Source organism: Oncorhynchus kisutch, linkage group LG28 (assembly GCF_002021735.2).
Source record: "Oncorhynchus kisutch isolate 150728-3 linkage group LG28, Okis_V2, whole genome shotgun sequence".
Lineage (NCBI taxonomy): Eukaryota > Metazoa > Chordata > Actinopteri > Salmoniformes > Salmonidae > Oncorhynchus > Oncorhynchus kisutch.
The window spans coordinates 45,387,884-45,415,193 of NC_034201.2; the positions used below are offsets into that span (position 1 = coordinate 45,387,884).

The 27,310-nt window shown below is 43.1% G+C and overlaps 1 protein-coding gene across 1 annotated transcript in view; it reads left to right on the forward strand.

Annotated features, from left to right (window-relative positions):
- Positions 1–20,898, forward strand: part of srrm3 (serine/arginine repetitive matrix 3) — a 166,594-nt gene extending 145,696 nt beyond the window's left edge. The window contains exons 11-14 of the mRNA XM_031807843.1: positions 13,769–14,070; positions 17,920–18,189; positions 18,672–18,806; positions 20,590–20,898. Coding sequence (XP_031663703.1) covers positions 13,769–14,070; positions 17,920–18,189; positions 18,672–18,806; positions 20,590–20,869 — 987 coding nt within the window. The 3' untranslated portion in view covers positions 20,870–20,898. The remainder of the gene's footprint in view (positions 1–13,768; positions 14,071–17,919; positions 18,190–18,671; positions 18,807–20,589) is intronic.
- Positions 20,899–27,310: the final 6,412 nt, after the last annotated feature.

The following is a 27,310-nucleotide window of genomic DNA, read 5'->3' on the forward strand; positions in this document are numbered from 1 at the left end:
TTTTCCTTTTATCAGTTATATTTTGCTTTTAAGATTTTGATTAGTTAGAGTTGAATGTTTTTTTAAACTTGAATTCTGAATTCAGTCCAGTATCCTGCCCAATTTGAAGATTTTGATTAGTTAGAGTTGAATGTTTTTTTAAACTTGAATTCTGAATTCAGTCCAGTATCCTGCCCAATCTGAAGCAGGTCCGTTTCGTTCTGTTTTGGTTCCTGTTTGTCCAGCATCTCTCCGTTCTCTTGGTGAAATAGTTTTGATTTTGATCATATTTATTTCCTTGATGGCCGTTTCTAAACAGCTGTCATCACCTGCGTCTGTGTGTTTTCTTCCATCTACAGCTTTTAGTCTTTAGTTTGTTCTGTGGAGAAGGGCTTCTTATTTCTGTTGTTTTTCTATGAAGAGTCCCTGTTCAGCGGTCAGCGTTTACAGGAGAGTAGATTATTGCATGCAAGAGAACTCCTTAAGTTTTATATACCTGCTTTTGACCTTTGACCTGCTGATAATGATCTACAGTTGAAGTCGGAAGTTTACATACACCTTAGCCAAATACATTTAAACTCAGTTTTTCCACAATTCCTGACAATTAATCCAAGTAAAAATTCCCTGTTTTAGGTCAGTTAGGATCACCAATTTATTTTAAGAATGTGAAATGTCAGAATAATAGTAGAGAGAATGATTTATTTCAGCTTTTATTTCTTTCATCACATTCCCAGTGGGTCAGAAGTTTACATGCACTCAATTAGTATTTGGTAGCATTGCCTTTAAATTGTTTAACCTCTCAAGGGGGTGTGGGACACTACCGTCCCACCTGGCCAACATCCAGTGAAATTGCAGAGCACCAAATTCAAAAACAGAAATAACAAAAGTCAGAAATAGCGATACAATTAATCACTTACCTTTGATGATCTTCATATGGTTGCACTCCGAAGACTCCATGTTACACAATAAATGTTTGTTTTGTTCGATAAAGTCCCTCTTTATATTCAAAAACCTCCGTTGTGTTGGTGTGTTTTGTTCAGTAATACAAAGCGCAGTCACAACAGACAGACACATTCTTTTACAAGTACCATAAAAGTTCATAGAAACATGTCAAACGATGTTTAAAATCAATCCTCAGGTTGTTTTTGTCATAAATAATCAATAATATTTAAACCGGACAAAAGCTTCTTCAATAGAAAAGGAGAAACAAGAAAGGCGCGCTCCCGGTCACGCGCTGGACTCATGTCTGGAAATTTCCTCTCATTGAAAGTGGTGTTTCTCCCTCATTTTTCAGAGTAAAAGCCTGAAACAATGCCTAAAGACTGACCACATGTAGAGGAAGCCATGGATATGGTGTACTGGGTCTTAAGTCTGTATGGTGGATAGGCTTTCAATGGAAAAACAGGCATTTCAAAATAAAAGCACTTCCTGGATGGATTTTCCTCAGGTTTTCACCTGACATATCAGTTCTGCTATACTCACAGACATTTTAACCGTTTTGGAAACTTTAGAGCGTTTTCTATCCAAATCTACCAATTATATTCTAGCTTCTGGGCCTGAGTAGCAGGCAGTTAACTTTGGGCTTTTCATCCAAAATTCCGAATGTTGCCCCTAGTTTTATTTATTTCACCTTTATTTAACCAGGTAGGCTAGTTGAGAACACCTTTATTTAACCAGGTAGGCTAGTTGAGAACACCTTTATTTAACCAGGTAGGCTAGTTGAGAACACCTTTATTTAACCAGGTAGGCTAGTTGAGAACACCTTTATTTAACCAGGTAGGCTAGTTGAGAACACCTTTATTTAACCAGGGAGGCTAGTTGAAAACACCTTTATTTAACCAGGTAGGCTAGTTGAAAACACCTTTATTTAACCAGGTAGGCTAGTTGAGAACACCTTTATTTAACCAGGTAGACTAGTGAGAACACCTTTATTTAACCAGGTAGGCTAGTTGAGAACACCTTTATTTAACCAGGTAGGCTAGTTGAGAACAAGTTCTCATTTACAATTGCGACCTGGCCAAGATAAAGCAAAGCAATTCGACACATACAACAACACAGAGTTACACATGGAATAAACAAAACATGCAGTCAATAATACAGTAGAACAAAAGAAAACAAAGAGTCTATATACAGTGAGTGAAAATAAGGTCACATAAGGGAGTTAAGGCAATAATAGGCCATGGTGGCGAAGTAATTACAATATAGCAATTAAACACTGGAATGGTAGATCGGCAGAAGATGAATGTGCAAGTAGAGATACTGGGGTGCAAAGGAGCAAAATAAATAAATAAATACCAGTATGGGGAAGAGGTAGGTTGGTTGAAAAACGAGTTTTGACTCCAACCTAAGTGTATGTATAAACTTCCGACTTCAACTGTATGTATCCGGAGACACACACACAGACACACTCAGCCATGACATTGCGCCACACAAGCATCTACACACACACACAAAACCGGGTGAAGCCCCTTGCCCTGTTTATACGGCTTATGATAGAAAATGCTTGCATCCAATGTCAATGTCCTCCGCCTACCGTATCTTGCAACATCGCCCCCTTGCTCAAAGGCCTCGTAATACAGTTGGTCTACCAAACACATTTCTGTTTGAAAATGGAGCTGTGGTTTTAAGAATAACCTCAATAAATATCCATAAGTGTTTATTTGCACTATTTGCAGAGGTCCTGTTTTCTCAGAGGACTGTTGCTTTTTGCTGCAGGTGACACTTCAACTCTGAGTATAAATTCACTGGTACAGATTTGTGTCACCTATCCTATTAATAGATAGCATTAAACAGACAACTAAAAGAGATTCGGGCAGCAAGCTGTGCATCTCAACAGAGCCACTTAAGATGCCATATGCACAAAAAGTTACAGGGGAAATGCAACCCCCCACGCTTTCAAGAAATGCCTTGGTTTGAACAAACAGTAACCTAACATAGTATCTGGGGGTGGAACCCCTGAACTTAATACTCTGGAACCCCTGAACTTAACACTCTGGAACCCCTGAACTTAACGCTCTGGAAGCCCTGAACTTAATACTCTGGAACCCCTGAACTTAATACTCTGGAACCCCTGAACTTAACACTCTGGAACCCCTGAACTTAACGCTCTGGAAGCCCTGAACTTAATACTCTGGAACCCCTGAACTTAATACTCTGGAACCCCTGAACTTAACACTCTGGAACCCCTGAACTTAACACTTTGGAACCCCTGAACTTAACACTCTGGAACCCCTGAACTTAACACTCTGGAACCCCTGAACTTAATACTCTGGAACCCCTGAACTTAACGCTCTGGAACCCCTGAGCGTAACGCTCTGGAACCCCTGAACTTAACACTCTGGAACCCCTGAACTTAACACTCTGGAACCCCTGAACTTAACGCTCTGGAAGCCCTGAACTTAATACTCTGGAACCCCTGAACTTAATACTCTGGAACCCCTGAACTTAACACTCTGGAACCCCTGAACTTAACACTTTGGAACCCCTGAACTTAACACTCTGGAACCCCTGAACTTAACACTCTGGAACCCCTGAACTTAATACTCTGGAACCCCTGAACTTAACGCTCTGGAACCCCTGAGCGTAACACTCTGGAACCCCTGAACTTAACACTCTGGAACCCCTGAACTTAACACTCTGGAACCCCTGAACATAACACTCTGGAACCCCTGAGCTTAACACTCTGGAACTCCTGAACTTAACGCTCTGGAACCCCTGAACTTAATGCTCTGGAACCCCTGAACTTAACGCTCTGAAACCCCTGAACATAACACTCTGGAACCCTTGAACTTAACGCTCTGGAACCCCTGAACTTAAAGCTCTGGAACCCCTGAACTTAACGCTCTGGAACCCCTGAACTTAACACTCTGGAACCCCTGAACATAACACTCTGGAACCCCTGAGCTTAACACTCTGGAACTCCTGAACTTAACACTCTGGAACCCCTGAACTTAATGCTCTGGAACCCCTGAACTTAACGCTCTGGAACCCCTGAACATAACACTCTGGAACCCTTGAACTTAACGCTCGGAACCCCTGAATTAACGCTCTGGAACCCCTGAACTTAACACTCTGGAACCCCTGAACTTAACACTCTGGAACCCTAGAACTTATTGCAATGGTCATTCACACAGAATGTCTACCCTTCCCTCTGGTGGAATGGAATGGGAAGGAGAGTGGATGATCTGAGAGATGTACAGTACCTGCTCTCCGTGTGAGAGGTTCCCTGAACATTGTGGTTGATTCCTTTCTCTTTTGTATTTGATTGAATGTCAGTTGATTTCATTGTCTCATGCCTCACTCTGCCAGGGAAGGTTTTGTCTCATGCCTCACTCTGCCAGGGAAGGGGTTGTCTCATGCCTCACTCTGCCAGGGAAGGGGTTGTCTCATGCCTCACTCTGCCAGGGAAGGGTTTGTCTCATGCCTCACTCTGCCAGGGAAGGTTTTGTCTCATGCCTCACTCTGCCAGGGAAGGGGTTGTCTCATGCCTCACTCTGCCAGGGAAGGTTTTGTCTCATGCCTCACTCTGCCAGGGAAGGTTTTGTCTCATGCCTCACTCTGCCAGGGAAGGGTTTGTCTCATGCCTCACTCTGCCAGGGAAGGGTTTGTCTCATGCCTAACTCTGCCAGGGAAGGGTTTGTCTCATGCCTCACTCTGCCAGGGAAGGTTTTGTCTCATGCCTCACTCTGCCAGGGAAGGGTTTGACTCATGCCTCACTCTGCCAGGGAAGGGTTTGTCTCATGCCTCACTCTGCCAGGGAAGGGTTTGTCTCATGCCTCACTCTGCCAGGGAAGGTTTTGTCTCATGCCTCACTCTGCCAGGGAAGGTTTTGTCTCATGCCTCACTCTGCCAGGGAAGGGTTTGACTCATGCCTCACTCTGCCAGGGAAGGGGTTGTCTCATGCCTCACTCTGCCAGGGAAGAGTTTGTCTCATGCCTCACTCTGCCAGGGAAGGGTTTGTCTCATGCCTCACTCTGCCAGGGAAGGGTTTGTCTCATGCCTCACTCTGCCAGGGAAGGGTTTGACTCATGCCTCACTCTGCCAGGGAAGGGTTTGTCTCATGCCTCACTCTGCCAGGGAAGAGTTTGTCTCATGCCTCACTCTGCCAGGGAAGGGTTTGTCTCATGCCTCACTCTGCCAGGGAAGGGTTTGTCTCATGCCTCACTCTGCCAGGGAAGGGTTTGTCTCATGCCTCACTCTGCCAGGGAAGGGTTTGACTCATGCCTCACTCTGCCAGGGAAGGGTTTGTCTCATGCCTCACTCTGCCAGGGAAGAGTTTGTCTCATGCCTCACTCTGCCAGGGAAGGGTTTGTCTCATGCCTCACTCTGCCAGGGAAGGGTTTGTCTCATGCCTCACTCTGCCAGGGAAGAGTTTGTCTCATGCCTCACTCTGCCAGGGAAGAGTTTGTCTCATGCCTCACTCTGCCAGGGAAGGGTTTGACTCATGCCTCACTCTGCCAGGGAAGAGTTTGTCTCATGCCTCACTCTGCCAGGGAAGAGTTTGTCTCATGCCTCACTCTGCCAGGGAAGGGTTTGTCTCATGCCTCACTCTGCCAGGGAAGGGTTTGTGTCTTTTTCTCTTGCATTTTGTGAAATCTAATGATGCACTTATGTTGCCCACTTTTCCCTTTTCTTCATACCTTACCTACTAAAGGAGGGAATGCCACTTTATTGGTAAGTGGATATTACCCAAGAGGATGTTAACCAAGAGGTTAAACAACAGTAACGATTTTAAAAAACAGAAAAAGAAAATGGGTCGCTGTTCACATCTCAGCAATTGTCTACTCCAGGGAAAAAACTCCACAAAAAGAAATCTATTGAATAGAAGACGATTTGTTTTTCTGATTTGACTTGACTATAATTGTGAATAATTTATTTTGTTCCTTCCATTTCTGTGATGTTCCGTCAAGTTGTCTACTCTTTTTTATTTGTTTTGTTTCATATTAGTTTTTTAGCTGTTACTAAAACTGCAAGAAGTCATCTTTTCTATTCTACAAATCTGTAACTCTCTACTCTCTCTACTGTAACTCTCTCTACTGTAACTCTCTCTACTGTAACTCTCTCTACTGTAACTCTCTCTACTGTAACTCTCTCTACTGTAACTCTCTCTACTATAACTCTCTCTACTGTAACTCTCTCTACTGTAACTCTCTCTACTATAACTCTCTCTACTGTAACTCTCTCTACTGTAACTCTCTCTACTGTACTCTCTCTACTGTAACTTTCTCTACTATAACTCTCTCTACTGTAACTCTCTACTCTCTCTACTGTAACTCTCTACTGTAACTCTCTCTACTGTAACTCTCTCTACTGTAACTCTCTCTACTGTAACTCTCTCTACTGTAACTTTCTCTACTATAACTCTCTCTACTGTAACTCTCTCTACTGTAACTCTCTCTACTGTAACTCTCTCTACTGTAACTTTCTCTACTGTAACTCTCTACTCTCTACTGTAACTCTCTCTACTGTAACTTTCTCTACTGTAACTCTCTACTCTCTCTACTGTAACTCTCTCTACTGTATTCTCTCTACTATAACTATTTCTACTGTAACTCTCTCTACTGTAACTCTACTCTCTACTCTCTACTGTAACTCTCTCTACTGTAACTTTCTCTACTGTAACTCTCTACTCTCTACTGTAACTCTCTCTACTGTAACTCTCTCTACTGTAACTTTCTCTACTGTAACTCTCTACTCTCTACTGTAACTCTCTCTACTGTAACTTTCTCTACTGTAACTCTCTACTCTCTCTACTGTAACTCTCTCTACTGTAACTCTCTCTACTATAACTATTTCTACTGTAACTCTCTCTACTGTAACTCCCTCTACTGTAACTCTCTACTCTCTACTGTAACTCTCTCTACTGTAACTCTCTACTCTCTCTACTGTAACTCTCTCTACTGTAACTCTCTCTACTGTAATTCTCTCTACTATAACTATTTCTACTGTAACTCTCTCTACTGTAACTCTCTACTCTCTACTCTCTACTGTAACTCTCTCTACTGTAACTCTCTCTACTGTAACTTTCTCTACTGTAACTCTCTACTCTCTACTGTAACTCTCTCTACTGTAACTCTCTCTACTGTAACTTTCTCTACTGTAACTCTCTACTCTCTACTGTAACTCTCTCTACTGTAACTCTCTAGTGTAACTCTCTACTCTCTCTACTGTAACTCTCTCTACTGTAACTCTCTCTACTATAACTATTTCTACTGTAACTCTCTCTACTGTAACTATCTCTACTGTAACTTTCTCTACTATAACTCTCTCTACTGTAACTATCTCTACTGTAACTTTCTCTACTATAACTATTCTACTGTAACTCTCTCTACTGTAACTCTCTCTACTGTAACTCTCTACTCTCTCTACTGTAACTCCTCTCTACTGTAACTCTCTCTACTATAACTATTCTACTGTAACTCTCTCTACTGTAACTCCTCTCTAGTGTAACTCTCTACTCCTCTCTACTGTAACTCTCTCTACTGTAACTCTCTCTACTATAACTATTTCTACTGTAACTCTCTCTACTGTAACTATCTCTACTGTAACTTTCTCTACTATAACTCTCTCTACTGTAACTATCTCTACTGTAACTTTCTCTACTATAACTATTTCTACTGTAACTCTCTCTACTGTAACTCCCTCTACTGTAACTCTCTACTCTCTACTGTAACCCTCTCTACTGTAACTTTCTCTACTGTAACTCTCTTTTCTCTACTGTAACTCTCTACTGTATCTTTCTCTACTGTAACTGTCTACCCTCTACTGTAACTCTCTACTGTATCTTTCTCTACTGTAGCTCTCTACTCTCTACTGTAACTCTCTCTACTGTAACTCTCTCTACTGTAACTCTCTACTGTAACTCTCTACTCTCTACTGTAACTCTCTACTCTCTATTGTAACTCTCTACTGTAACTCTATACTCTCTACTGTAGCTCTCTACTGTAACTCTCTACTGTAGCTCTCTACTGTAGTTCTCAACTGTAACTCTCTCTACTGTAACTCTCTCCACTGTAACTCTCTACTCTCTACTGTAACTCTCTCTACTGTAACTCTCTACTCTCTCTACTGTAACTCTCTGTACTGTAACTCTCTCCACTGTAACTCTCTACTCTCTACTGTAACTCTCTCTACTGTAACTCTCTACTCTCTCTACTGTAACTCTCTCTACTGTAACTCTCTACTGTAACTCTCTGTACTGTAACTCTCTACTTTAGCTCTCTCTACTGTAACTCTCTCTACTCTCTACAGTAACTCTCTACTCTCTCTACTGTAACTCTCTCTACTGTAACTCTCTACTCTCTACTGTAACTCTCTCTACATTTACTCTCTCTACTGTAACTCTCTCTACTCTAACTCTCTCTACTGTAACTCTACTCTCTACTGTAACTCTCTCTACTGTAACTCTCTACTCTCTACTGTAACTCTCTCTACTGTAACTCTACTCTCTACTGTAACTCTCTCTACTGTAACTCTCTACTCTCTACTGTAACTCTCTCTAATGTAACTCTCTCTACTGTAACTCACTGTACTGTAACTCGCAACTGTAGCCCTCCACTGTAACTCTCTCTACTGTAACGCTCTACTGTAACTCTCTCTACTGTAACGCTCTACTGTAACTCTCTCTACTGTAACTCTCTACTCTCTCTACTGTAACTCTCTCTAATCTAACTCTCTCTACTGTAACTCTCTACTGTAACTCTCTCTACTATAGCTCTTTCTACTGTAACTCTCTACTCTCTCTACTGTAACTCTCTCTACTGTAACTCTCTACTGTAACTCTCTCTACTGTAACTCTCTACTGTAACTCTCTCTACTGTAGCTCTCTCTACTGTAACTCTCTCTACTGTAACTCTCTGTACTGTAACTCTCTCTACTCTCTCTACTGTAACTCTACTCTCTATACTGTAACTCTCTCTATTGTAACTCTCTCTACTGTAAACTCTACTCTCTCTACTGTAACTCTCTCTACTGTAACTCTCTCTACTGTAACTCTCTACTGTAACTCTCTCTACTGTAACTCTACTCTCTCTACTGTAACTCTCTCTACTCTATCTACTGTAACTCTCTACTCTCTCTACTTTAACTCTCTTTACTCTCTACTGTAACTCTCTCTACTTTATCTACTGTAACTCTCTACTCTCTCTACTGTTCCTTTTTCTACTATCTCTACTGGTAACTCTCTCTACTCTATCTACTGTAACTCTCTCTACTCTCTATACTGTAACTCTCTCTACTCTCTCTACTGTAACTCTCTACTCTCTCTACTGTTACTCTCTCTACTATCTCTACTGTAACTCTCTCTACTGTAACTCTCTCTACTCTCTCTACTGTAACTCTCTCTACTCTCTCTACTGTAACTCTCTCTACTATATCTACTGTAACTCTCTACTCTCTCTACTTAGCTCTCTTTACTCTCTACTGTAACTGTCTCTACTGTAACTCTCTCTACTCTCTCTACTGTAACTCTCTCTACTATATCTACTGTAACTCTCTACTCTCTCTACTTTAGCTCTCTTTACTCTCTACTGTAACTCTCTCTACTGTAACTCTCTCTACTGTAACTCTCTCTACTATATCTACTGTAACTCTCTACTCTCTCTACTTAGCTCTCTTTACTCTCTACTGTAACTCTCTCTACTGTAACTCTCTACTCTCTACTGTAACTCTCTCTACTGTAACTCTCTCTACTGTAACTCTCTACTCTCTACTGTAACTCTCTCTACTGTAACTCTCTCTACTGTAACTCTCTACTCTCTACTGTAACTCTCTCTACTGTAACTCTCTCTACTGTAACTCTCTCTACTGTAACTCTCTCTACTGTAACTCTCTACTCTCTACTGTAACTCTTCTCTACTGTAACTCTCTCTACTGTAACTCTCTACTCTCTACTGTAACTCTCTCTACTGTAACTCTCTCTACTAGTAACTCTCTACTCTCTACTGTAACTCTCTCTACTGTAACTCTCTCTACTGTAACTCTCTCTACTGTAACTCCTCTACTCTCTACTGTAACTCTCTACTGTAACTCTCCTCTACTGTAACTCTCTCTACTGTAACTCTTCTCTACTGTAACTCTCTCTACTGTAACTCTCTACTCTCTACTGTAACTCTCTCTACTGTAACTCTCTCTACTGTAACTCTCTACTCTCTACGTAACTCTCTCTACTGTAACTCTCTCTACTGTAACTCTCTCTACTGTAACTCTCTCTACTGTAACTCTCTCATCTCTACTGTAACTCTCTCTACTGTAACTCTCTCTACTGTAACTCTCTCTACTGTAACTCTCTCTACTGTAACTCTCTACTCTCTACTGTAACTCTCTCTACTGTAACTCTCTCTACTGTAACTCTCTCTACTGTAACTCTCTACTCTCTACTGTAACTCTCTCTACTGTAACTCTTTCTACTGTAACTCTCTACTCTCTACTGTAACTCTCTCTACTGTAACTCTCTCTACTGTAACTCTCTCTACTGTAACTCTCTCTACTGTAACTCTCTACTCTCTACTGTAACTCTCTACTGTAACTCTCTCTACTGTAACTCTCTCTACTGTAACTCTCTCTACTGTAACTCTCTCTACTGTAACTCTCTCTACTGTAACTCTCTACTCTCTACTGTAACTCTCTCTACTGTAACTCTCTCTACTGTAACTCTCTACTCTCTACTGTAACTCTCTCTACTGTAACTCTCTCTACTGTAACTCTCTCTACTGTAACTCTCTCTACTGTAACTCTCTACTCTCTACTGTAACTCTCTCTACTGTAACTCTCTCTACTGTAACTCTCTCTACTGTAACTCTCTACTCTCTACTGTAACTCTCTCTACTGTAACTCTCTCTACTGTAACTCTCTACTCTCTACTGTAACTCTCTACTGTAACTCTCTCTACTGTAACTCTCTACTCTCTACTGTAACTCTCTCTACTGTAACTCTCTACTCTCTACTGTAACTCTCTCTACTGTAACTCTCTCTACTGTAACTCTCTCTACTGTAACTCTCTACTCTCTACTGTAACTCTCTCTACTGTAACTCTCTACTCTCTACTGTAACTACTCTCTACTGTAACTCTCTCCTACTGTAACTCTCTCTACTGTAAACTTCTCGTACTCTCTACTGTACTCTCTCTACTGTAACTCTCGCTACTGTAACTCTCTCTACTGTAACTCTCTCTACTGTAACTCTCTCTACTGTAACTCTCTACTCTCTACTGTAACTCTCTCTACTGTAACTCTCTACTCTCTACTGTAACTCTCTCTACTGTAACTCTCTACTCTCTACTGTAACTCTCTCTACTGTAACTATCTCTACTGTAACTCTCTCTACTGTAACTCTCTCTACTCTCTCTACTGTAACTCTCTCTACTCTCTCTACTGTAACTCTCTCTACTATATCTACTGTAACTCTCTACTCTCTCTACTTTAGCTCTCTTTACTCTCTACTGTAACTGTCTCTACTGTAACTCTCTCTACTCTCTCTACTGTAACTCTCTCTACTATATCTACTGTAACTCTCTACTCTCTCTACTTTAGCTCTCTTTACTCTCTACTGTAACTCTCTCTACTGTAACTCTCTCTACTGTAACTCTCTCTACTATATCTACTGTAACTCTCTACTCTCTCTACTTAGCTCTCTTTACTCTCTACTGTAACTCTCTCTACTGTAACTCTCTACTCTCTACTGTAAACTCTCTCTACTGTAACTCTCTCTACTGTAACTCTCTACTCTCTACTGTAACTCTCTCTACTGTAACTCTCTCTACTGTAACTCTCTACTCTCTACTGTAACTCTCTCTACTGTAACTCTCTCTACTGTAACTCTCTCTACTGTAACTCTCTCTACTGTAACTCTCTACTCTCTACTGTAACTCTCTCTACTGTAACTCTCTCTACTGTAACTCTCTACTCTCTACTGTAACTCTCTCTCTACTGTAACTCTCTCTACTGTAAACTCTCTACTCTCTACTGTAACTCTCTCTACTGTAACTCTCTCTACTGTAACTCTCTCTACTGTAACTCTCTACTCTCTACTGTAACTCTCTACTGTAACTCTCTCTACTGTAACTCTCTCTACTGTAAACTCTCTCTACTGTAACTCTCTCTACTGTAACTCTCTACTCTCTACTGTAACTCTCTCTACTGTAACTCTCTCTACTGTAACTCTCTACTCTCTACTGTAACTCTCTCTACTAACTCTCTCTACTGTAACCTCTCTCTACTGTAACTCTCTCTACTGTAACTCTCTCATCTCTACTGTACTCTCTCTACCTGTAACTCTCTCTCTGTAACTCTCTCTACTGTAACTCTCTCTACTGTAACTCTCTACTCTCTACTGTAACTCTCTCTACTGTAACTCTCTCTACTGTAACTCTCTCTACTGTAACTCTCTACTCTCTACTGTAACTCTCTCTACTGTAACTCTTTCTTACTGTAAACTCTCTACTCTCTACTGTAACTCTCTCTACTGTACAAAAAAAAAACTCTCTCTACTGTAACTCTCTCTACTGTAACTCTTCTACGTACTCTACTACTCTCTACTGTAACTCTCTACTGTAACTCTCTCTACGGTAACTCTCTCTACTGTAACTCTCTCTACTGTAACTCTCTCTACTGTAACTCTCTCTACTGTAACTCTCTACTCTCTACTGTAACTCTCTCTACTGTAACTCTCTCTACTGTAACTCTCTACTCTCTACTGTAACTCTCTCTACTGTAACTCTCTCTACTGTAACTCTCTCTACTGTAACTCTCTCTACTGTAACTCTCTACTCTCTACTGTAACTCTCTCTACTGTAACTCTCTCTACTGTAACTCTCTCTACTGTAACTCTCTACTCTCTACTGTAACTCTCTCTACTGTAACTCTCTCTACTGTAACTCTCTACTCTCTACTGTAACTCTCTACTGTAACTCTCTCTACTGTAACTCTCTACTCTCTACTGTAACTCTCTCTACTGTAACTCTCTACTCTCTACTGTAACTCTCTCTACTGTAACTCTCTCTACTGTAACTCTCTCTACTGTAACTCTCTACTCTCTACTGTAACTCTCTCTACTGTAACTCTCTACTCTCTACTGTAACTCTCTCTACTGTAACTCTCTCTACTGTAACTCTCTCTACTGTAACTCTCTACTCTCTACTGTAACTCTCTCTACTGTAACTCTCTCTACTGTAACTCTCTCTACTGTAACTCTCTCTACTGTAACTCTCTCTACTGTAACTCTCTACTCTCTACTGTAACTCTCTCTACTGTAACTCTCTACTCTCTACTGTAACTCTCTCTACTGTAACTCTCTCTACTGTAACTCTCTCTACTGTAACTCTCTACTCTCTACTGTAACTCTCTCTACTGTAACTCTCTCTACTGTAACTCTCTCTACTGTAACTCTCTCTACTGTAACTCTCTCTACTGTAACTCTCTTACTCTCCTCTCTCTTTTCTTCTCTGTTCTCCTCTCTGCTCTTTAACTGTATTATTCCATTTGATATTGTTTGCCATTCTTCCTCTCCCTCTTCTAGTTTTTTGTTGTTGTTTCTTATTGGGATTATGATTTCTTCGTCTCATTATGATTTTGCATGCCAAAGTATTGCATGCGTTGTACCATAGAGGACTGTCTATAAGCCATATCAAGAAAAAAACCTAGATCTTTTCTTTTAGATGTTGACCCTCTTTTGGCAAGTACACCGTAGCACTCGAACCCTCCACTGTGACAAACTCTAAGGCCATTTCTTCCCCTTTCTTCTGTTTTGTCTTTCGTTCTTTTTTTTCCGTTTGTTGGTTATCATCTCTCTACAGAAGCTGAGAATGCTGACTGCTGTTTCTCCGGGAGCCCAGTCGACCACGATACTGCCACAACTGAGAGGAGGAGAGAACAAGGCCCACACTGCCCTCTACAGGGCCCCAGGAAGTACTGCTGCCCAGGCTGGAGAGGCCCTACATGGGGAGGACAGGCAGACGACGGACCTGGGGTCGTCAGGGAGATGGGGAGGTCACAGAGTCCAGGGGAAGCGCTCCCATTCGCCGACTCACAGCAGTGACTCCGCCCACTCTCAACATAACCTGCATCCTCACAGAGAAAAGAGCTCTCACCAGAAGAAGTAAGCAGAGAGATTGGACCGGTCATACTGACATAACCTTTACCATTGACAGGGCCGGATTAATGCAGGGAATTCCTGGAGTTTAAACCCCTGAGCACCGGCCCATGGAAGCCCAAGAAACAGTCCAAAAAAAAGTTACTTTTACAAAAACAAATATTACATGACCTGTACTGATTGGGTAACCGATTCATAAAAAATCCCCACCAAAAAAATGGAATGATGAATAAATGTGACTGGTCAATTGTTTGAGTCAGGGGCTGCTCCCAAGCCCAAGAGGCAAAAAAAATCTGATCGTTTTTTTTTTTATCCAACCACAATGTTCTAAATACACGAAAGAGCATAATTTAAAAAAAACAGAGTTTCAAATAAATTACTGTGGATGACATTGTATCACAAGCGCCTACAAGGTAACTGCCAAAATAAAGGAAACACCAACATAAATGTCTTAAAAGGATGTTTGGCAACCACAAGCTGCCAGAACAGCTTTCATACACCTTGGCAACCACAAGCTGCCAGAACAGCTTTCATACACCTTGGCAACCACAAGCTGCCAGAACAGCTTTCATACACCTTGGCAACCACAAGCTGCCAGAACAGCTTTCATACACCTTGGCAACCACAAGCTGCCAGAACAGCTTTCATACACCTTGGCAACCACAAGCTGCCAGAACAGCTTTCATACACCTTGGCATAAATTCTACAAATGGACCTAAACCAAGCAAGGAAAATGCACTCCACAGACCATAACAAACATAGATGTGGGAAGTAGGGGTGCTGAGAGTGCTGCAGCAAGAATAACACAAATATAATCAAAAATTAAATAATATATCAACAGTCCACTCAAACTATTCAGACCCCTTCCCTTTTTTTTTTATGTTATAAATCTCCTTTTTCTAAAATGGATTTTTTTTAAAGTCATAAATCTACACACAATACTGCATGATGACAAAGCGAAAACAGTTTGTTATTTTGTGCAAATTTATTACAAATAAAAATAGAAATACCATCTTTACATAAGTATTCAGACCTTTTGCTTTGAGACCTGAAATTGAGCTCATCTTGTTTCCATTGATCATCCTTGAGATGTTTCTACAACTTGATTGGTGTCCACCTGTGGTAAATTCAATTGATTGGACATGATTTGGGAAGGCACACACCTGTCTATATAAGGTCCCACAGTTGACAGTGCATGTCAGAGCAAAAACCAAGCCATGAGGTCGAATGAATTGTCCGTAGAGATCCGAGACAGTATTGTGATGAGGCACAGATCTGGGGAAGGATACCAAAAACTGTATGCAGCATTGAACGTTCCCAAGAACACAGTGGCCTCCACCAATCTTAAATGGAAGCAGTTTGGAACCACCAAGACTCTTCCTAGAGCTGGCTGCCCGGCCAACCTGAGCCATCAGGGGAGAAGGGCCTTGGTCGGGGAGGTGACCAAGAACCCGATGGTCACTCTGAAAGAGCTCCAGAGTACCTCTGTGGATATGGGAGGACTTTCCAGAAGGACAACCATCTCTGCAGCACTCCACCAATCCACCAGGCCTTTATGGGGCTCCCGAGTGGCGCAGCGCTCTAAGGTACTGTGTTTCAGTGTTAGAGGCATCACTTCAGACACCCTGGTTTGAATCCAGGCTGTATCACAATCGGCCATGATTGGGAGTCCCATAGGGCGGTGGACAATTGGCCCAGTGTCGTCTGGGTTTGGCCGGTGTAGGCCGTCATTGTAAATAAGAATTTGTTCTTAATTGACTTAAATAAAGGTTAAATAATAAAAAAAACAAATTTTCAATGGTAGAGTGTAGAGAGAGTAGAGATAGTAGAGTTACAGTAGAGAGTTACAGTAGAGAGAGTAGATAGTGGACAGACGGAAGCTACTCCTCAGTACAGTGCCTTGAGAAAACGGAATCAGTTTTTGATTTGTTAAAAAGGTTTGAAATATCCAATAAATGTCGTTCCACTTCATGATTGTGTCCCACTTGTTGTTGATTCTTCACAAAAAAATACAGTTTTATATCTTTATGTTTGAAGCCTGAAATGTGGCAAAAGGTCGCAAAGTTCAAGGGGGCCGAATACTTTCGCAAGGCACTGTAAAAGGCACTTCACAGCCCTCCTGTAGTTTGCCAAAAGGCACCTAAAGGACTCTCAGACCATGAGAAACAAGATTCTCTGGTCGGATGAAACCAAGACTGAACTCTTTGGCCTGAATGCCAAGCGTCACGTCTGGAGGAAACCTGACACCATCCCTACGGTGAAGCATGGTGGTGGCAGCATCATGCTGTGGGGATGTTTTTCAGAGACTGGGAGACTTGTCAGGATTGAAGGAAAGATGAATGGAGCAAAGTCCAGAGAGATCCTTGATGAAAACCTGCTCCAGAGCACTCAGGACCTCAGACTGGAGCAAAGGCTCACCTTCCAACAGGACAACGTCCGTAAGCAGACAGCCAAGACAACACAGGAGTGGCTTCTGGACAAGTATCTGAATGTCCTTTAGAGGATCTGCAAAGAAGAATGGGAGAAACTCCCCAAATACAACTGTGCCAAGCTTGTAGAGTCATACCCAAGAAGACTCGAGGCTGTAATCGCTGCCAAAGGTGCTTCAACAACAAAATACTGAGCCAAGGATCTGAATACTTATGTAAATGTCATATTTATGTTTTTTTTATTTTTTTTTATACATTTGCAAACATTTCTAAAAACCTGTTTTTGCTTTGTCATTATGGGGGTATTGTGATGTCATTATGGGGGTATTGTGATGTCATTATGGGGGTATTGTGATGTCATTATGGGGTATTGTGATGTCATTATGGGGTATTGTGTGTCGAGTGATGAGGACATTTTGTTATTTAATCCATTTTAGAATAAGGATGTAATGTAACAAAACATGGAAAAAGGGAAGGGGTCTGAATACTTTCCGAATGTACTGTGTGTGTCATATATATATATACATCAAATCAAATGTATTTATATAGCCCTTCGTACATCAGTGGATATCTCAAAGTGCTGTACAGAAACCCAGCAAGCAATGCAGGTGTAGAAGCACGGTGGCTAAAACCTAGAGAGGAACCAGGCTATGAGGGGTGGCCAGTCCTCTTCTGGCTGTGCCGGGTGGAGATTATAACAGAACATGGCCAAGATGTTGAAATATTCATAAATGACCAGCATGGTCAAATAATAATAATCACAGGCAAAACAGTTGAAACTGGAGCAGCAGCACGGTCAGGTGGACTGGGGACAGCAAGGAGTCATCATGTCAGGTAGTCCCGAGGCATGGTCCTAGGGCTCAGGTCCTCCGAGAGAGAGAAAGAAAGAGAGAATTAGAGAGAGCATACTTAAATTCACACAGGACACCGGATAAGACAGGAGAAGTACTCCAGATATAACAAACTGACCCTAGCCCCCTGACACATAAACTACTGCAGCATAAATACTGGAGGCTGAGACAGGAGGGGTCAGGAGACACTGTGGCCCCATCCGATGACACCCCCGGACAGGGCCAAACAGGAAGGATATAACCCCACCCACTTTGCCAAAGCACAGCCCCCACACCACTAGAGGGATATCTTCAACCACCAACTTACCATCCTGAGACAAGGCCGAGTATAGCCCACAAAGATCTCCGCCACGGCACAACCCAAGGGGGGGCGTCAACCCAGACAGGAAGATCACATCAGTGACTCATGCGTCCCTTATATTGTTAAATAAGAATTTGTTCTTAATGACTTGCCTAGTAAATTAAAGGTAAAAAAAAATACAAATAAGTAAAACCTACTAAAGTTATCCACCATGACCGCCATCTTTTCTCTGTTACCACTAATCAAATGATACTCGTTACCCATCTACCTCCAGGACTAAAAGATCCCACTCTTCCAAGCGTCACCGCCGTGGGGGTCGGGGACAGGCCCATCACCAGAGGCTGTCTGCATCCCCAGGGCGGCACCACCATGCGTCTGGGTCAGGCACCAAGAAGAGTGAGTCTCGGGGGCGGGGCGGTGTCGGTGTCCGCCAGCGCAGCAGCTCCTGGAGCTCAGGACGGTCCTCATCATGCTCTGCCTCCAGAGAGAGAGGCCCCAGCAAGGCCAAGTCCCTCCACATCCATGCCAGACAGAACAATTCCAGGTGACTTACTAGTCTGTGGCTGAGAGTTAACCTACCACCAAGAGGAAGGGTGACTTACTAGTCTGTGGCTGAGAGTTAACCTACCACCAAGAGGAAGGGTGACTTACTAGTCTGTGGCTGAGAGTTAACCTACAATGGTTCTTCCTGTAAACGTTGTGACTTGCTGCATTACTTAAGGGACAGCCATTGTTGCCAGAATGACGCAATTTACCACAATCTGCCACCATCTTCCACAAATGGTCGCGGAGGAAGAAGGAAGAACCCCTGTACCACCATGAGGAAGGAGACTTACTAGTCTATGGATAATAGTTAACCTACCTGGAAGGCCAGATTAACCTCTTGGTTTTAGGTCTACTAGAAACTTTTGTAGTTTAGTTTAGCTCCCCAGGGATTTTATCTTGACACAAACATAACTTTTTTCATATATTTAGTTGTTTGTTTTGCCTGTCCAGTACACATGACAATTTCTGTGTATTTTTCAGTTTTTCCGCTAAGGACAGAGATAGTCCTCACCACTCTGACGCTGACCGTGCTCACCGTCGTTCCAGGAGCTACTCTCCCATCAGGAAGAGGAGACGAGACTCTCCCAGCTTCATGGAGGCTCGCAGAATCACCAGGTAAAAGAAGATCTACAGTATCTAGCCGCGCTCCTTCAGTGAAAGCAGAATAAAATTGTAACACTGACATCTATGGGAGAGATTGTCAAGGTTTCTCCCTCTCAGCTTTTCTTTGGTTTTTCTCAACAATTTGATTGTGAATACTCAGCATAATTACTGTAAATGTGGGGTTCTTTTATGTACATAGTGTGTGTTTTATCCTTAATCAAGTGGAACTGAAAAGGTTATATTATTTCAGGTGAAATGTATTTATATTATAGAAGTGTACAACCTTTATTACAGAATGGATTTGTCACAGCTGAGCGATGGCACACATTAGCAATAATATGATTCAATTGTATTTCCCAGAATATGTATGGAGTGCTTTTCGATAAAATGCTGGTTCTGTCACTCCTCTGTCAATCCTGTACAAAGGAAGAGTCCCCCGGAAGCCAAGACAACAGAATGCTGCTGAGCTGCAGGCTAGGTTACTGTGGTAACAGTTGCCGTGCAGAAGGACTCTCCTAGTTCTCCTGTCTGAAGTCTGGTGATGCAGCTAACCAACAGAACAAACTTCCCAAGAGTAACCCTGCTGCCTCTCCTTTCCCTCGAGTCTCTCTCCTTCTTTCTATCCTCTTTTCTTTTTGTAAAGCCGCTTGAATAAACTCACACAAGCACTAGAGAAACAGTCAGATATCCACTAATGTTATAACACAGGTGTTTTTGATGAAGGTGCTATCAAGGCCTTCATCTTGGTCAGTAATGTCTTCCTTGAACTTGGCCGTTGTCCCAAATTGTGGATCGACAGAAATTATTTTGAGATGTTTCCAGTGAATTCTCATTCAGTAGCAGAAGCACCTTGATAGAGCTGACGTCGTTCCTAGATCGTTAAATCACCTGATTTGTGGTTGATGGCTAAACCTTCAGATAATCTTCCTGTCCTTTTTGTGTGGCTAACAGCTCTTAACTTACCAGCAGCAACCTCTCATACCTCTCAACTTCTGCAAGTGTCACTTAGGTTGCACCTTGAGGATGTCCACTAACAAGGCAATCTCAGCGCTTTTAACCCATTGAAGTGTGTGTGTGTGTGTGTGTGTGTGTGTGTGTGTGTGTGTGTGTGTGTGTGTGTGTGTGTGTGTGTGTGTGTGTGTGTGTGTGTGTGTGTGTGTGTGTGTGTGTGTGTGTGTGTGTGTGTGTGTGTGTGTGTGTGTGCGGATGCCTACTAACTAACATATGCATCTGCTCTCTTTCAGCACCTCTCAATCTGACTGTACCACCTAATAACCATAGTAACAACCACAGTAACAACCACAGTAATAAATACAATAATAACTACAGAAACAACTACAGTAATAAATACAATAATAACTACAGTAACAACCACAGTAATAAACACAATAATAACTACAGAAACAACCACAGTAATAACTATAGTAATAAATACAATGATAACTACAGTATGCCTATTTCTCTGGTCTGCTTTTGATGACAGCTGACCAAGTGCCTTATTTTTATTTATTTTTTACTTTTATGAAGATTCAAACATGTTGTAGATTTGACGTGGTACAGTACATGGATTATTTATACATATATTTTTTTAAATACATTTGATATTTAAATCCTGAGAGTATTTAAAAAATGGATTATGTTGCAAAACGTACAGCATTCCTACTGGACCATACTGTAACAGAGACAAGAAAACACGCTCTCTGGTCAGCTGTCAATGTGCTGGTCCTCCTCACACTAACTAACTCCTACAAGTTCTTTATGTACTGTCTAATCTCCTACCCTCTCCTCTCCTCAGCGCTCGGAAGCGGCCTATCCCGTACTACCGCCCCAGCCCTTCCTCCTCCAGTTCCATGTCAAGCCCCTCCCATTCAGGGAGGAGTCGCAGCCGCAGCTACAGCTGCAGTCACAGCAGCACCAGGAGCCACAGCCGCTCACGCAGCCCCAGGAGCCACAGCCGCTCACGCAGCCCCAGGAGCCACAGCCGCTCACGCAGCCCCAGGAGCCACAGCCGCTCACGCAGCCCCAGGAGCCACAGCAACTACAGTCGTAGCAGCTATGAAAGCCCCGGCTTCTGATGAGACAGAGACTGAGAGAGGGAGAGTTGGGGGGGGGGGGGTGAGAGAGATAGATGGGGGAGAACAGCAGGAAAGATTGAGGGAGAGAGAGGGGGAGGGAGATAAATCATGTTATGCGTCCCTGATTGGTCCAAACACAGGGTCAGACTTTCTCTGTTTTTTTCTACCATCCTCAGTCTCCATCTCTGAATACCAGCGTTAACCAGAGCCTGGATCTGAAATATCCATTTGTCTTCACACAGGCACTTATTTAAAATAACATTTTTCAGATCATGCTTTTAGAAAATAATTGATAAATTCTGTAAGTACTTTCTCTATATGTTTCTGCATAGCAAAAGTAAACCCCCCCCAAAAAATTTTTTTCCAGCATTGGGACTCTTCCACAGAGTTTGTCAAAGAAGATGAAAAGAAGAGATACAAGTGAAGGAAAGAAATCAAATCAAATCGAACGGCACTGGGCAATTCTTCCTCCAATGTCATGACGTAATTTCCCCAAAGACACTTATGCTTAGGAACCAGAGAGATCAAAACAGATGCGATAAAGAACAAAAGAAAAGATGGCTGACGATTTAGCATGCAGAAGGGAACTGATATATCAGGATGTATAGATGATTCTAAACTGTAAGTTCTGGCTTGTAAACTATGCACTGTATATTCTATGTGATTTTTTTTTGGAAGAGGCTTGTTATTTGATGGTGACTTCGCATGATGATGCAACAGAAAGGAGGAAGACTGCTGCTTGTACCAGAGAGCTGCCTGCCATTACAGGACTACAGGTCCCAGGGTGCATCTGTCCCTGCCCCTGCCACTACAGGACTACAGGTCCCAGGGTGCATCAGTCCCTGCCCCTGCCATTACAGGACTACAGGTCCCAGGGTGCATCTGTCCCTGCCCCTGCCATTACAGGACTACAGGTCCCAGGGTGCATCTGCCCCTGCCACTACAGTACTACAGGTCCCAGGGTGCATCAGTCCCTGCCCCTGCCATTACAAGACTACAGGTCCCAGGGTGCATCTGTCCCTGCCCCTGCCACTACAGGTCCCAGGGTGCATCAGTCCCTGCCCCTGCCATTACAGGACTACAGGTCCCAGGGTGCATCTGTCCCTGCCCCTGCCACTACAGGTCCCAGGGTGCATCTGTCCCTGCCCCTGCCATTACAGTACTACAGGTCCCAGGGTGCATCTGTTCCTGCCCCTGCCACTACAGTACTACAGGTCCCAGGGTGAATCTGTCCCTCCACCTGCCACTACAGTACTACAGGTCCCAGGGTGCATCTGTACCTGCCCCTGCCACTACAGGACTACAGGTCCCAGGGTGCATCTGTCCCTGCCCCTGCCACTACAGTACTACAGGTCCCAGGGTGCAGTACTACAGGTCCCACGGTGCATCTGTTCCTGCCCCTGCCACTATAGTACTACAGGTCCCAGGGTGCAGTACTACAGGTCCCAGGGTGCATCTGTCCCTGCCCCTGCCACTACAGTACTACAGGTCCCAGGGTGCATCTGTCCCTGCCCCCTATTCTGACTTGGGGCACATTCAGATAGAAGTATGCTATGTAGAACAAACATGGATCTCTGAGATGTAGAATAAGGAATCACGTCGGCCCTATTTGTGGTATTTCTATCTGAAACGATCGAGAACATTTTGGTACCGAACATGGCCCTGACATACCTGACCTGTAATCACACACTGAGGCAAAAAAAAACACAAGGGACAGATGTTTGATTATCATGGACTTTTTCCTCTCTTCCTTATTCCACTATTTATTATGTCCAGACCTCTTGCTCAATGACCAGTGATGTGAAGTCGCTCTGTAAAGATGCTCTTTCTAAAGATATTTTCTGCAAAAGCATCCATGCGATCATGTGGGTCTGTCTTTTATCCACAGCTATTTGTTCACTTATTTATTCCAATCATTTATCTATTTCTTATGTTATTTATTTGTTTATTTATTGGATTATTTATTTGTTTTTTTTGTCTCATCGAATGTTTTTAAAAACAATTTGAAGAACCGTGTTGTTGAGATCTTAATATTTAATGGGAGATAGGATTGCTGCATATGTACACGTTCTCATCTATGAACATACAGAACGTCAATTGATGTTTTCACCCAAATCCTTTTTTTTTTGTCATGAAAACTTCTGCTTCCTTTAATAGGTCGCAATTGTAAATGAGAACTTGTTCTCAACTTGCCTACCTGGTTAAATAAAGGTGTTCTCAACTTGCCTACCTGGTTAAATAAAGGTGTTCTCAACTAGCCTACCTGGTTAAATAAAGGTGTTCTCAACTAGCCTACCTGGTTAAATAAAGGTAAAATAAATAAAATAAAATAGCTTGTTGCTATGGGGACCGGGTTTTCAATCCCTTACCTGATTGATGTATAATGCTCTTACACAGGGTTACTTAGAGGGACTGTTACCTGTCTGTCTGACTGTCTCCTGGTGCAGGGGGTGCCTAGTTACAGTCTTAGAGGGGCTGTTACCTGTCTGTCTGTCTCCTGGTGCAGGGGATGCCTAGTTACAGTCTTAGAGGGGCTGTTACCTGTCTGACTGTCTCCTGGTGCAGGGGATGCCTAGTTACAGTCTTAGGGGGACTGTTACCTGTCTGACTGTCTCCTGGTGCAGGGGATGCCTAGTTACAGTCCTAGAGGGGCTGTTACCTGTCTGTCTGACTGTCTCCTGGTGCAGGAGATGCCTAGTTACAGTCTTAGAGGGGCTGTTACCTGTCTGTCTGTCTCCTGGTGCAGGGGGTGCCTAGTTACAGTCTTAGAGGGGCTGTTACCTGTCTGTCTGTCTCCTGGTGCAGGGGATGCCTAGTTACAGTCTTAGAGGGACTGTTACCTGTCTGTCTCCTGGTGCAGGGGATGCCTAGTTACAGTCTTAGGGGGGCTGTTACCTGTCTGTCTGTCTCCTGGTGCAGGGGATGCCTAGTTACATTCTTAGAGGGGCTGTTACCTGTCTGACTGTCTCCTGGTGCAGGGGATGCCTAGTTACAGTCTTAGAGGGGCTGTTACCTGTCTGTCTGTCTGTCTCCTGGTGCAGGGGATGCCTAGTTACAGTCTTAGAGGGGCTGTTACCTGTCTGTCTGTCTGTCTCCTGGTGCAGGGGATGCCTAGTTACAGTCTTAGAGGGGCTGTTACCTGTCTGTCTGTCTGTCTCCTGGTGCAGGGGGTGCCTAGTTACAGTCTTAGAGGGGCTGTTACCTGTCTGTCTGTCTCCTGGTGCAGGGGATGCCTAGTTACAGTCTTAGAGGGGCTGTTACCTGTCTGTCTCCTGGTGCAGGGGATGCCTAGTTACAGTCTTAGAGGGGCTGTTACCTGTCTGTCTGTCTCCTGGTGCAGGGGGTGCCTAGTTACAGTCTTAGAGGGACTGTTACCTGTCTGACTGTCTGTCTCCTGGTGCAGGGGATGCCTAGTTACAGTCTTAGGGGGGCTGTTACCTGTCTGTCTCCTGGTGCAGGGGATGCCTAGTTACAGTCTTAGAGGGGCTGTTACCTGTCTGTCTCCTGGTGCAGGGGGTGCCTAGTTACAGTCTTAGAGGGGCTGTTACCTGTCTGTCTCCTGGTGCAGGGGGTGCCTAGTTACAGTCTTAGAGGGGCTGTTACCTGTCTGACTGTCTCCTGGTGCAGGAGATGCCTAGTTACAGTCTTAGAGGGGCTGTTACCTGTCTGTCTGACTGTCTCCTGGTGCAGGGGATGCCTAGTTACAGTCTTAGAGGGGCTGTTACCTGTCTGTCTGTCTCCTGGTGCAGGGGATGCCTAGTTACAGTCTTAGAGGGGCTGTTACCTGTCTGTCTGTCTCCTGGTGCAGGAGATGCCTAGTTACAGTCTTAGAGGGGCTGTTACCTGTCTGTCTGTCTGTCTCCTGGTGCAGGGGATGCCTAGTTACAGTCTTAGAGGGACTGTTACCTGTCTGACTGTCTCCTGGTGCAGGGGATGCCTAGTTACATTCTTAGAGGGGCTGTTACCTGTCTGACTGTCTCCTGGTGCAGGGGGTGCCTAGTTACAGTCTTAGAGGGGCTGTTACTCTGCAGGGCTCCAAAGCTCCACTTCTACCAACTCCTACTGTCGAACTCATAAACCAGTCCTGGATTGGCTCTCTGCAGACAAAGGTGTTTTGATTGGGCGAGTTTGTGGTCGGTGTTACCAATCACATTGCCCCTGCTGTATAAGGCTGATCTATCCCCTACACCCTGCTTTTAACCAGAGGTGTCCTGGTAACTGGCTCTGACCTGACATGAGGTCAAAGACAGAGGGTCTGCTTGTTTTACAAGCCAGTGGGTCACCTAAACTATGTATGGGGTAAATGCCCCAGTTAGCAAAACGCTTGCACCCAGACACAGGTAGTCCCACTAGATGCCAATCATGTTCCCTGTCTCCGTGCTGATAGGTCCCCAGCTAGCACATAACGTTCTGAAAACCATATGTTTCTTAGAGCTTGGTTAGAGCGTGAACGTCCTATGTTTATTTAAACCGTCCCATAACATTTACTACAGTTTTATAACATTCTTCTGTGGGAATTTCAGTACTTCAGCGTAACGTTTTCTACAGGTTTCTTCACGGTTCTATTTAAAGCCACGTTCACGTTCAGAGAACGTTCAGAAATAACTAGGGTCTGTTTGTAAAGACTAAAATGAACAGGTTTGTTTGAGTTTTTCTTTTTAACATGGCATGCTAGCTCCATCTTGGTGGAGCTGTGGACTAATTCCATGGATAGAGAACAGAAGATCATAGGTTTGAATCTCAAATGCCACAATAAAAAAGGAATGTGTTTGCATGATTTAATGCCCAGAAAATAACTGTCCATGTGTCCTATCTGTGCTGGGAGTTCATAACAGTTAACCCAAACTAAACTAGCAGTGTTATTAAAAGTCTTACTGAAACATGTTCTCAGAACGTTAATAAAAAAACTCCCAGGCTTTCAGGGAAACCCTGCAACCTAAATATTAACGTGTCCAGAACAGGATAAGTTTTCACTTCTATTCTCAGAAAGTAATACAAAACGTTTTTGTTTTAACCGTCAGGAATCTTAACTACTTAAAACGTACGTTCCCACAGCTTCCAAGGAACCAAATGTGCTAGCTGGGACAGCTGCTGGTGATGATGCAACCAGAGACCCTGTCTTCCTTCCCATTTGTCAAGCCTCCTGTCACTCATGCGGTGTTACTTTCAATAATCTAAACATGTTTCGTTATTAAGAGTACAATGCTAAACCTTTGAATTGTATAAAAGTCACTTAGTTGTAGTTTACCAGTTATTATATACAGGACAATAAATATAAACCAATGGAAAATGAGCTACTTGTGTTGTCGTGTTTCGATCGCTACTCTTTTTTGACATGAAAAAACACATTGGAATTCTACATACTATTCACACCAGAGTCATAAAGCAATACGTCGATGTGCTATGTGTATGTGCCACCTGCAGAGGGTGCTAATGTAACTATTCTCTCTAATGACACGTCTGGAAGCATCTAGACTGGATGGACTGGGATATTCGGTAACCTGGTGTAATTTTCCAGCTCCTCAAAGAACTGCCTGTTTAATTTTTCCTCCCAAGTCCATGAACTCAACCTACAGTATGTTACGGTAACCTGTGAATATATGATGAATACAGCATAGTACATAGTATATTGACTTACTTTTCTTTCTCTATTGTGTTATTGACTACGCTTGTTTATTCCATGTGTAACTCTGTGTCGTTGTGTGTGTCGAACTGCTATGCTTTATCTTGGCCAGGTCGCAGTTGTAAATGAGAACTTGTTCTCAACTAGCTTACCTGGTTAAATAAAGGTGAAATATATATAATTTTTAAATAGCTTCCAAAAAAATATCAGACACTGCTTTTTAATTTTTATTTTATTTTACCCTATCCTCAACCACAACCTTAACACTAACCCTTTCCCTATCCTCAACCACAACCTTAACACTAACCCTTTCCCTATCCTCAACCACAACCTTAACACTAACCCTATCCCTATCCTCAACCACAACCTTAACACTAACCCTTTCCCTATCCTCAACCACAACCTTAACACTAACCCTATCCCTATCCTCAACCACAACCTTAACACTAACCCTTTCCCTATCCTCAACCACAACCTTAACACTAACCCTATCCTCAACCACAACCTTAACACTAACCCTTTCCCTATCCTCAACCACAACCTTAACACTAACCCTATCCCTATCCTCAACCACAACCTTAACACTAACCCTATCCCTATGCTCAACCACAACCTTAACACTAACCCTTTCCCTATCCTCAACCACAACCTTAACACTAACCCTATCCCTATCCTCAACCACAACCTTAACACTAACCCTATCCCTATGCTCAACCACAACCTTAACACTAACCCTATCCCTATCCCTATGCTCAACCACAACCTTAACACTATCCCTATCCCTATGCTCAACCACAACCTTAACACTAACCCTATCC